The sequence below is a fragment of the Corythoichthys intestinalis genome, chromosome 2 (assembly GCF_030265065.1).
Source record: "Corythoichthys intestinalis isolate RoL2023-P3 chromosome 2, ASM3026506v1, whole genome shotgun sequence".
NCBI lineage: Eukaryota > Metazoa > Chordata > Actinopteri > Syngnathiformes > Syngnathidae > Corythoichthys > Corythoichthys intestinalis.
The window spans coordinates 40,280,741-40,293,179 of NC_080396.1; the positions used below are offsets into that span (position 1 = coordinate 40,280,741).

General features: G+C 41.6%; 1 protein-coding gene across 3 annotated transcripts; it reads right to left on the reverse strand.

Moving 5' to 3' along the window:
- Positions 1-498: 498 nt before the first annotated feature.
- tardbpa (TAR DNA binding protein a) lies at positions 499-10,092 on the reverse strand. Of its 3 annotated transcripts, XR_009062520.1 has the most exons (7): positions 9,343-10,088; positions 7,206-7,369; positions 3,165-3,305; positions 2,612-2,782; positions 2,450-2,534; positions 1,448-1,581; positions 499-821 (listed from the first exon to the last, which is right to left on the reverse strand). XR_009062520.1 is itself a non-coding variant. In XM_057829788.1 (5 exons), the coding sequence occupies exons 1-5, from the start codon at positions 9,581-9,583 to the stop codon at positions 2,037-2,039; spliced, it is 1,215 nt and encodes a 404-aa protein (XP_057685771.1). In that variant the 5' UTR covers positions 9,584-10,092; the 3' UTR covers positions 1,814-2,036. The 3 variants fall into 3 exon arrangements, 1 of the variants encoding a protein (XP_057685771.1); XR_009062519.1 differs by having other exon boundaries at positions 1,448-2,534; positions 9,343-10,091; XM_057829788.1 differs by lacking the exons at positions 499-821; positions 1,448-1,581 and having other exon boundaries at positions 1,814-2,534; positions 9,343-10,092.
- Positions 10,093-12,439: the final 2,347 nt, after the last annotated feature.

A 12,439-nucleotide genomic window follows, 5' to 3' on the forward strand; every position in this document is an offset into this window, starting at 1 on the left:
AAAATGTGAGACCTGGAGTTTCAAATGACATGCAAAACAAAACATTGGAACTTTGAGCTATTACTGTATTCACCTTTTAGAAAGGACAAAAAAATCACTACCGCGGTATTTACTGCTCTAAAACAGGTGCATAGTCCCGCAATCGACCACTGGGTGTCGTCGTTCTCTATCCTCACTGTCAAACGCATATTACTTCCCTTGCGTGGTACGTATATTCGGGACGTGCAAGAGTCAAGAGGGGTAACAAAATAGGAAATGGAGCAAGAAATTTTAATCTGCCTTAGGTTTTTGGCAACAAACATTACCAGTTTAAAAGGAATATTCGACAAAACGGGTGTTTAAAGTGCAGTCCACATCAAAGCAAACCAAGCTCATTCGACACAACAGTACTCACAAATTAAAACACCCCAAGAGAATTATGTATTAGATGTGTTCTGAAGGAAAATGTTTCTAGCGCTGTGACAACTGCCTTTTCATCTCTAATGACAGACAGGTCAACAAATCAAAAGCTTTTATTTTTCCACAAGGCTAAATGATTTGTCCATTATTATTCCCTTACAAGATCAGCTTGTGCGAACCAAATATACAATGATATGAAGAAAAAAACAACAACCTGTCATTAGAATGGACTGCAGAGGTTTTCGATGAGACTTGGGGCCAACTACACATTGGAGGGTCCAAGGATTCTTGTGCATGGAATGAAGATGATCCTTTTCTGGATTTAAGGCATTCGTGTAGAAATTCCATTGCGAGTTCTCCCGCGGTCTTCAACTTCCCACCGTGAGCGACTCCTGGTTCCGGTGTTCCATGTCCGAGGGCCCCTATACGTGTAAATTAAAGCGTCGGCAGTATAATTAATGGACCGGGGGTGGGAAAGAAGTCAACTTGAAGAGTGAATAATACCTAGTCAAAATCTCCTTTTATTTCAGTTTCAATTCACAAAACACAGGGGAAACCCTCATTCAAAACTCAAACTTTCAATAGGACCATGTCAAACATTTGTCATATCAGCACACTTCCAAACGCTCCAAACAGCAGCAGTCTCATTTCCACACACGGAGGGTGCTAGGTAAAACAAAGAAAAGCACGCAAGCAGACACACAATTCACATTGAACCTTACATTGAGAGGAACGCTGTGGAAAGAAACAAATAGTCTTAGCACTTGGGCTGTGTTCTAAAATGACTACTTTGGCTGGGTAATGATGTCCATGCACACTCGCACCACTCCACAGGTTCTTCCAACTCTCGCAGGCATGTGACATTTGTCCCTTCCAAAAAAATGAAAAGGAAAAAAGGCAACAAAAACCAAGCAGTCTCTGCTCATTCTTGCGTCTTTCGTTCGTTACGTTGCACTCGTTCGCTCGCTCGCTCCACACCAAATCCCACTCATCGATCTCAGACAAGAAGTCCACGACAAAGGAGGAGGAATTAGAAGGTGTCACCCACCGTGGAGCACAGTAAATGCAGAGTGAAGCTTGTGTGGTGCTGATGGCAAAGCGTTTACACGTGATACTGAGATCTGTAGAACATTGCTGCCAGTGAGGCGCTTCCTCCCGGGAGATTGCGAAACAGTTGGTTTACTGCAGGAGAGATGGTCGGTGAGGCGTTTCCATCAGGTCAGGTCAGAAGAAAAAAGAAAATAGAAATGCACTGCATCCATAACACAATAATATCAAGCCCACTTTGAGAGGGACTGGCTGTCACTCGTGTGCTACTCGCTCACGTTTACAGACAATGCTGCATGCACATTATTTTCTGAAAAGCAGTTGACTAAATTCACTCATGACTTGTGCCACACACACACATTTCATGTTTGTTGTTAACAAAAAAAAAAAAAAGGCAGTGTTTTTTTTCCTCTTTTGTTTCGTTTTTGTTATAGTACTTACCAGATGTGCCTAGACCAGGGCTTGGGAACATTTTTCTGTACAGTCTCTGAGTGCTAAGCTAAATTGATGAAAACATCCAACTAAACGTTGTGGTATCTAATCTAACGGCAGAACCCGAGCCCCGGTCTAGGATACTGACGCCTATTTATCTACATGCCCCAGTTGGAAGACTTTGTCTCCATGGAGGCGCTGAAGCCCGAGCTGAAACCGCCACCACCGCCGCCTGAGGCAGAATTAGTGCCTGCAGGCCAGCCTAGCCCGGCAGTGGTGGAACTGCTGTAACTGGCGCTGGATGAGCTGTACGTCTGATCGCGGGTGGTGGCGGCCGAGCCCCCAGCCGCCGTGCTCATTCCCTGCTGGTTGGCCAGCATGCCCATCATGCCCCAACTGCTCTGCAGCGCCGCCTGGGCAGCGGCCACCATGGCCGGATTGAGACCCAGGGCGCTGAAGTTGACCCCACCCTTCCCTCCGCCACCCCCTGCACCCAGCCCGCCACGACTCGCGCCATACGCCTGACTAAAACCGCCCGCCCCAAATCGACCCCTCTCCATCATTTGCCTACTATTATTGTGTTTGGGCTCGGCGTTAGAGATGTGCACGCTGACGCCCTTGATGATCAGGTCCTCTCCGCACAAGGCCTGGGCCACCTAAGAACAGCATATCGCCCGACGTCAGAGCCATACAGACATTTGGCGGAAAGCAAGGTCGGAAACGCTGTCATTACCTGATCATCGGCGAAGGTGACGAACGCAAAGGCCCGAAAGGGTTTGGGGATGAAGACGTCCGTGACTTCTCCGTACTGCATGAAGTACTGTCGCAGCTCATCGGGGGTCATGTCCTCCGTGCAGCGGCCCACAAAGATTTTCCGACTCCGCATGGGCTCATCTGTAAATGACTGAACGGGGAAAAAAACAAAGACGATGAAAACCTGTTGTCGGCAAAAGGAAATATACAAGTAAAATTTGCTTGCATTACATTTAATCCGCTGCATTTACTTGGGTAACATAACGAGTAGACTTGTGGAGAACTAATTCACATTATAAGGATGAAAAGAGCCACATGATTGGACATCTATTATTGTCAATGGCACCAGTTCACTTGAAATAGTATATTTTCAGCAATAACATGAATGTTTTCCCATAAAACCTAGAATATTCAAGTGAAACAGGTTGACTGAAAATTCAAGTTCTGCAAAGTGTTTTTTATATTTTTTCCCCTAATATTTTTTTTTTACAGTGCACACAAGTCAGAGCTCTTCTTTAAGCGCGGAATCAAACCTTGGAGTTGGGGAGCTTGCAGTCGCACCATCGTCCGTCTATCATGTGTCTCTGAGAAATCACTTTAACTTGGGTTTCATATTCGGTGAAACGCACAAAGCCAAACCCTTTGGAGTTCCCAGTGTTTGCATCCCTCTTGATCTAGGGAAGAAAGAAAAAGTTGCTGCTTGTTAATGTGTTTTCTAAACTTGAATTTGCGATCTTACAAAATTATTGTACAACTGAGGGCAAAAGTGTTCAGCTGCCCACTAATGTTATTTTTAGAATGCTCTGATGAACACATAGCTAGTATATCACTCAGATCTACGGCTAGTCAAAATTGTTAACTCCAACTCATTTCACCGAAGTTAAATCCTAGTGGATCTTAAAGAATCCTGGTAACTTTTAAAAGGAAAATAAAGTTGAAACAAGAAGTTTACATACACTGAAAAAAGACAACACATGTTTCCTCACCACTATGCTAATAAAGAACCCTGCAGTCAATCTCCCTGGGTGTTATTTGTCATTTTTTTTGGCTTTTTTCATTTTTTTCTGTGTTTAAAAGGAAAAAAAGCATATGAAAAAATACACTAGGGAGCTGATATTCCCTGCAGGATACAAAATCATGTAGAAGTTCGAAATGGCACCATCCGGGAATTTCTAACTTATTGCCAACAGGCTGGGAAGATTTGCACTAAACTCTTGTTATTTTGCCATTTTTTGGCTCATTGACTCCCATTATAAATCATGATTTTTGATATGCTGTAAACCTGATGTGTTATAATGCATTTTCCGTGATTATTGATGCAATCGCTTCTTTGGAGAGTCAAAAACATGCAAAAAGAGGAATTTGTGTGTTGTCACCCAAAAGTCACTAGTTGGAGCCATAGGCCAATACATGAATTTGCTTGCGAAACTCAATACAGATTAGTAAAAAATTAATGCGATAAAAACGCTTGGCATTACAAAAAAATTGGTGTTTATGTGTCTGAGCTCACTTTCAGTCTATTTGGGCATGCATATTTGCAATTTTGCACGTGTGCACGAGACAATAAACCGGTGTTCTGCCAAAATATCCTACATCCGCGAAACGCCCTACATTGGTCGAATTTGACACCTAAAGTACTACCGTGCGCTCTAAACTTGTTTTGTTTAGATGCATACAGGAATAACGTACTAAAAAAATGCCTGCAGAAAATACTTAAATGTAGTTATATCAAATAATGACGGTTTAAATACGCTACGTGACTAATGTGGTCAACTGGTTCAAAGCTAACACAAAAAAACACAATGGTTAAAAGTATGAGAGGGTAATACATGCAAAAAGTATCTTTGAGGCAGTGAAAAGGTTCTAAATAACTAAAAACAAAAATAGTGAGTACTCGCCGCTTCTAACCGATGTGCGCATGCGTGTAGATGCATGCGCAAGCGCCCTGAGCATTGTGTAGGACGTTTCGCCGCGTAGTAAGGAATGGCCGAACACCGATACTTCCCGGAAATGCAAAAAAACAAAAAAAAACACGTGTTTATTGTTGTCATTTGAATTTCAACTCTTATTGGTTGGGTGTTTAATTTCTTTACTCTCATTGGTTCTGGGCATTTTTGGAGTCTTTGTTCTCGCGAGGATCACCATTTTGCATTTCTTCCAACACAACTGTGATCGATGGCGGCGATAAGTATTTCACTGCAGAACACGATTCGGATGGTGTTAGAAAATCCTGATTCCGACGACGACCTTCGTTCAGACGCTTCTTCGGAGAGCCCAGAAGATATTGAAGAAATCCTTCCGGACTTTCGATGCCGGAGGAGGACGACTTTGATGACGAGAAATGGGAAATGGTTGACAACATAATGATGGAGATGAAAGCGGGGAGCAGAAGGCGGGGGCACGGACTTTACCACGTTGAGGCGGATGACGAAAATGACGGCGATCGAGGCGATGACGAAAGTGAGTAAGCACATGTTTTGCATATCAAGGTTTGTCTTGTAAAAGCTGATCAAAGATCAAAGCAGTTATTGTTGTGTGTGCTTGTGATTTGCAGGCCTGTGCCACATACTCCTGCCGCCGGCGCGCACTCAGGTGGCCAATGTGTGAGTTTTTTCACATGCTGGACATTTCGTCCTTCAGCGCATTTGTGCTGTTCACGGAGATCTACCCTGAGTGGAACGTGAAGAAAAGCTACAAGCGCCGACTATTTCTTGAGGAACTTGGCAAGGCCTAAATTCGGCCAGAAGTTCTAAAACGGGAACCACCGCCTTTTGCCGAAGGCTTGGGAGAGCTGGACCCCCGTCCAAGCGCAAACAATGTGGCCTTTGCGCAAAGCCACTTCGGGCTTCGAACATAATAATAAATAATAATACATTTTATTTATAACGCACTTTACATTTGAAAAACAAATCTCAAAGTGCACATCATGAATTCTGTATATTGTTATTATGTTAACTGTTATATTGTATATATGTTTTGTAAAATTGTTAACATAAATTCTGTCATCAAATCAGTTGTTGTCACTTTGTCACAGTCTTGTTCTTAAAAAACCTATTGTTACGACTTTTACTTATCCAATGATGTAATTATGTAATATAAAATACTTTAGTTTGATTTATGTATACCCTATATAGCATAGTTAGTTTTGCTATTAGGATAATGCTGCTATTATTGTCCATAGGAGGCACAAAAAAAAAAAAAACCAAAAAAAAAAAAAAAAACTTTACATGTGTAGATAGGTCCGATGCCACTGAATATTGTGAGTGGTTGAAAGTGAAAAAATATTCAGAAATGACTTAGTTATCTCACTTCAAAGGAAAAGCCATTTTTTGGACAAAATCACAAGGGTTTAGTGTAAATGAGAAAACTGCATGCATAAAAAATTTGGTTGTTACGACTTGTGGACTTATTCAAGCCTCTAACTATGTCATATGGAATATTCAAATTAGACTTTTGTTTTTTATATATATACAGCATAGTTACTTTTGCTATTAGGATAATGCTGCTATTATTGTCCATAGGGGGCATTAAAAAATAAAAAATATAAAAAACTATATGTGTAGATAGGTCTGATGCCACTGAACATTTTGAGTGGTTGAAAGTGAAAAAATATTCAGAAATGACTTAGTTATCACATTTCAAAGGAAAAGCCATTTTTTGGACAAAATCACAAGAGTTTAGTGTAAATGAGAAAACTGCAAATGTGTAAAAACTGGGCATGCATAAAAAAATCTGTTGTTATGCCTTAAGGACTTATTCAAGCCTCTAACTATGTGATATGTAATATTCAAATTAGACTTTTGTTTTTTATATATATACAGCATCATTAGTTTTGCTATTCAGATAATGCTACTATTATAGTCCATAGGGGGCATTAAAAAATAAAAAATATAAAAAACTATATGTGTGGATAGGTCTGATGCCACTGAACATTTTGAGTGGTTGGAAGTGAAAAAATATTCAGAAATGACTTGGTTATCACATTTCAAAGGAAAAGCCATTTTTTGGACAAAATCACAAGAGTTTAGTGTAAATGAGAAAACTGCAAATGTGTAAAAACTGGGCATGCATAAAAAAATTGGTTGTTATGACTTAAAGACTTATTCAAGCCTCTAACTGTGTGATATGTAATATTCAAATTAGACTTTTGTTTTTTATATATATATACAGCATAATTAGTTTTGCTATTCGGATAATGCTACTATTATTGTCCATAGGGGGCATTGAAAAATAAAAAAAATAAAAAACTTTATATGTGTAGATAGGTCTGATGGCACTGAACATTTTGAGTGGTTGAAAGTGAAAAAATATTCAGAAATGACTAAGTTATCACACTTCAAAGGAAAAGCCATTTTTTGGACAAAATCACAAGAATTTAGTCAAAATAAAATAACGCCCAAGGGTTAAGTGCAGTTACAATTCTGGAACACCGTAAATTTGTGTGGAGTTGTTTTAGTATGTGTACTTTGACAAAATACAATGATAGGTTATACATCACAAAACAATGGTAAGAGACAGACTGAAGACATTTTCGCAGTGGCGTAAATGTACATAATCAGGGTGGGCTCCACTACCTGTACCATGATGACCTCGCCAAAAGTGGTGAAATAATCTTTCAGGTCTTGTTCAGTGGTTTTCCAGGGCAGGCCGAGAACAATCAGGTCTGATGTTTTCTGATAACCCCGTTTGACTTTCACAGCTGAAGCAGCGTCTATTTCCTCCATCTTTCTTTTGTTGTCTGAAGAAAAAAAATGCATGGCTTTGAGGATGGCCAACCAACGTAATACATGACAGGATGCATCTCACACAGTGTCAAAGTAAACAGCGAAGATAACCAACACGTGTTTTATATCAAAGGTTTTCGAGCAGCTTCCGCGATGGCAGGCCTGTCTCATATGAGCCTTGTGTAGCTGCACACGACGAAATATGCTTGACGAACCGTTTTGAAGCTTGATAATATTCAACTTTTTAGGATTAACATTTAACAGAAAAAAATATGTTCTAAAAGATATTCCTCAGGAAATTACTGTAATCTGGGTGAGATGATTAAGGCTACATCCACACTTAGACGGATAATGGCCTTAAACATTTAATTAGTTGGACTATACGGCATGTCGGGTACACTAGTATGCTTATTATCCAGATTAGTTTTCACACGGATGATGTAAGCGGGTAACATTACCCGCCCCTTAAATGGACTGCTGTCTCCATAAACCAATCAGATACTAAGGAAGTGTCGTCATGCCGTCGCCATTTTAAGTGTGGCATGATGGCATTGCAAACAATGGAGGCGGATGATCACGACGTGGCATTCCTGCGCTTTCCCACACATTTTTCTTAAACCTTCAAACTACTTCGCAATAATATGCTTCAATTTATTGCCCATTTGTGATCCTCCCACAAATGGGCTCCCGTTGACGTGGAGGTTTTTTACAGAGCTTATCTCCTACGTTTTCTCCGATCAGCCAGCTGCGGGGCTGGCCCCTCCCAACTCAATGCTGACCGAACATGAGTATATAAAAATGCGTAGAGGAAAATTAAACCCCGAAAAGTAACCTCTGTGGTACCCCCAGTCAAAGAGCCGCGATCAGTTTTTTTCCATGACATTTCTGCTGTCAAAACTGTCGCCACTTCCAGGACTGCCACTGTTATGCACAAGCACTCCTGGTTGTGGCATCCAGGAAATATACGCAGCGCCACACCGTTTGCTTCTTTTGGTTGTTTTCCAAGTGGTGAGAGTGCAACTGAGCATCAATTGTAACATCCCAAGTAACGATGCTAGGCTTCTGTTGTTTTCCAAACATTTATTTAAATCACAACTCGACGACTGCTCGTAAAAGCCGAGCGTGCTCTCCCTTCACTCTCGCTCCTACGTGATGCGTTCACGGGACCAAAAAAAAAAACAAAAAAAAACAGTCTACAAAATAATGACAGTATAGAAGGTGTCGTAATTTCTAAATTTGCCGCCGGCCAGTAATGAGTTTCCTGTTCAGAGGTAAACCGCGCGGGCGATGATGTAACATTTGGGGCTGCTCGTTTCTAAAACGCACCTTAAACATAGTGTGGATAGGTATAAAAATAGTCGGCAAAATACCCAGGAGAAAATTGTCTGTCCTCGTGTAGACGTAGCCTAAAGCCTTTTGAATGATTTTGATGACGATGGGATAAGGAATGCAAAGGCTATGTCACACAGTGATTTCAATATGGGAGGAGCCCTGAATCTCAGGGATATTTCATGACAACCTGTCAGCGAGCAGGGTGGTTCCAGGAAATCTTGCAAGCTGGTAATTTTCATAAAGTGTTACCACGGGGAATAAGTCTGCGTTTAAATTGCCTCTCTAAATGGAACGTGAAGCGCAAGGTTTTTCCTAATCTCACAGTTAATTTACTCCGTTTTTTTCCCACATAACCCCCCCCCCCCCCCGGTCTCTGTTGTCGTTTATTATTAATCATAAAAAATAGCTACTTGCCCCTTAATGGATTCTAAAGGGTTGATATCTCTTGTCCATGGCAGACAATTATTCAATTGGTACAAAAAAATATTTTCTATATAAGATACTGTATATGTGTAGCAAGTCACAACAGCTCGTTTTAATGAAACAAGTGATCATGGAGTGTCGTGGACACGTGCGCTCGATTGTTTTGGACTCACTACATGAAGGCCTTTGGTTTGTTTAGGTGCCATGCAGCAACTGACGTGACCCCGCTTACCTTTGGGGTAGTTGACCACGTAGACCAGGTTCCCCCAGTCGCTCTCCGGAGCGTGCAGGACGCCCTCCACAAGCCGGACTCCGCGCATGCACTGGGACTCGGGGTTCCTGTAGCGAAGACCGCACGCCCCTGGAAATTGGGCCGCGACAGACGAGAGCAGAACCGTGCCGTCGTCCTCCGAGGGGATCTCCATCGGCTCTTCGTTCTCATCTTCGGCCACCCGAATGTACAACTCGGACATGTTTTCTGAAAGGCCGGTAGCCAGCTTGAAGCCTCTGGTGCTACCCCGCTTCGAGGGAGCTAATCACGCAAAACGATGCGCTCGAGTTTGCCACTCAGGCTCTCCCTTATGCAAACCCAATTGCAAAAAAACTACAGACGTAGACACTCGTATTCCTCTGAATGCCCGAACGTTTGATTTGCTTGGGCTGCGGGGCGCAAACAGCGTCACTTTCTTCCTTTATCGACGGCAAACTACTTAGCTGACTGGCTATCGAAGCTAGCAAAAACTCGACAGATCTTGACTAATGAATGAGCTCCCTTTCGAGCAGTCGACTTGCAGTCACAGACCCTTTTTCTTACCTATGCCCTAACGGTCGAAAAGAACAAAGTCAATTTCGAAGTTCAATGGTTCGATTTTGCTACGCACAGCGCACGTAATTAGCAACAACACGCGCCACCGGTTACCTGCAGGGTTAGCTAACAAAATGGCTGCGTTACATTTGGCGCTGACGTCATCTTACCAAGTAAACTGGAATTTTACAAGGATACGAATCCTAGACATATGTGAGTAGATGCCTCCTCAAGCGCTGATAAGCAATGCGTCATCGCCGCCATGTTGGATTAAGCCTGCAATCACGAAATGTACTAAGTAAGTCATTTTAAAGGGAGAGTTAGGATGAAAAAATTGTATGCTTGTCCTCCATAACGCGATTTTCCAAATGGAGTTTTCGACGTTGCAATAGCAGGAGATCTATAAATTAGATGTCTGATAAGAGCTATGAGCCAATGTGGACAAGCGTCGTCACTTGTCGGCCATTGTGCGTCAGGTAGGGTGACCATATTTTGATTTCCAAAAAGGAGGACACTCAGCCCGGCCTCAAGATACTTGAATTTTACTAGAAGTTCACTCAAAGATGCCGATATCACTTTATTATATTTAAAGTGTGGCCCCTCACTCTGGATAAAAAAATGCATTTTGACCCCCCCCCCCCAAAATATATGTATATGTATGTATGTATATATATAAACATATATATATGTATAATATATAATGCAGACCCATAGAAATGTAGTCCAGTCAATACACATACACACAGTAGGCTATGTGCCAACTAAACATTTTTATAAATTACTATCACGACAATTGTCCTTGACAAATTGTTATTCCCATTCAATTGATATTCTCATTCAATGTTCTAGATTGCACACAAACAAAAACCGAACTAAACTGACAAACTATTCAACCAGCATGTTTCCAAACGTAGTTCAAAACTACGTTTCCCATAATGCCTAGCGCGGTTTAGCTTACTGATAGCTAGCTGAGGCAAAAATCAAACTTTGCTATAAAAGTTTACAATCATCGGCAGCGCAACGATGCAACACCAAACGGGATTTTACAGTCAAAGTTCCGACAGAAGTCAACAGTTGCCATTATATTCGTATTTATCGTAAAAAACTTCAGGCGTTGTGGCCAAATCGTCAACCCAGTAGATGGTGGTAATGCCTCATGATAGGGGGAAACTGCCAACAAAAACAAGAAGAACTACTCCTTCCCTCCCTACTACTAGGAGCCATGTCATTGCAGGCAGGCGCTGCTACCCAGTGGCCGGAGGAATTCTCTTCAAATTGGTCCCGTGAAAAATCATAAAAACCGGACATTTTTATGAATTTATAAAACCCGCCCGGACGACGAGGATACTACGTGAAAGTAGGACTTGTTCGGGAAAAAGAGGCCATTTTGTCACCGTAGCGTCGTGGTCCGGTAAATATAAGATGGTCAATGGAGCGTGAACTTTGAAATAAGCTTTAAATTGCTCAATATTTTATTTTATAAATCCGATTTTCAAACTGCATTTTTTTCCCCACAAACGTCCGAGATGCAGTAAAATTAACTGCACACGTCAAAAATAATAAATTATAGTATCAGTATCAGACAGTTATTATTATTTAATTACAATTAAAAAGTATCCAGCCCGAATCATAGCCACGTTGATTTGGTTTATTATACAGGAAACAGTTTGTATATCCGTCAATAATTGAGCAAGTTAAGCATATTTTAGTGTGGAAAATCACTCTCCTTACCTCTCCTTCAATAGTGACTGCCACATGATGGAACAGGGGTGCCCAAGTCCGGTCCTCTAAAGCCCCTATCCAGCTTGTTTTCCATGTCTCCCTCCTCCAATACACCTGAATCAAATAATCAGGATCGTTATAAGGCTCCTTCAGCGCTTGCTAATGAGCTGACCATTTGATTCAGGTATGTTAAAGGAAAACATGGAAAATGTGTCATATTTATGTCACACTGCTGTTGCCATAGTGTGCACTTCCTGTGGGTGTGGTATTACAGTATAAAAGAAATCTCTGATGTGTCAGTGACACATATGCTGAGAAGCACACTGAATAAAGCGTTATCCCATTCAAGTTTCGGCCTTACATGTACTTAGATCAAGGAAGTACATAACAAAAGTGGCGACAAGGACGTCTGGACATGCGTCAGCTTGGACGTGCTGTTTTAACAGAAAACAAGCTGAATAGCGACTTTTGAGGACCGAACTTGGGCACCCCGTGATAGAAATTCCCTGATACAAGACGGCCGGCAGTTACTTTCGCTGCCGAGTCCGCCTTAAATGTGACATCTATGTTGGTACCCTCCAGCTAAAACTCATAAAATTCTATTATTTAATGTTTTTGTATTTTCAATGACATTTCAACTAGAAGCATAAAACAATGACATTGTAGTGACCACTACATCCTCTCAACATAATTTACCCATGGAGCTGATTGGGGGAGATGTTGTGTTCCGGAGGAGAACACTTTGATGCACAGTTTCCAGGTCAGTGTGACTAGAGACACCAGTGGTCAACACACGACATCC

Coding starts and splice junctions, on each gene's coding strand:
- tardbpa (XM_057829788.1), bottom strand. CDS start 9,583: ATGTCCGAGTTGTACATTCGGGTGGCCGAAGATGAGAACGAAGAGCCG. Junction 3,306..7,205: donor GCGAGGTCATCATGGTACAG/GTAGTGGAGCCC, acceptor TTTCTTCCCTAG/ATCAAGAGGGATGCAAACAC. Junction 2,535..2,611: donor TCACCTTCGCCGATGATCAG/GTAATGACAGCG, acceptor TGCTGTTCTTAG/GTGGCCCAGGCCTTGTGCGG.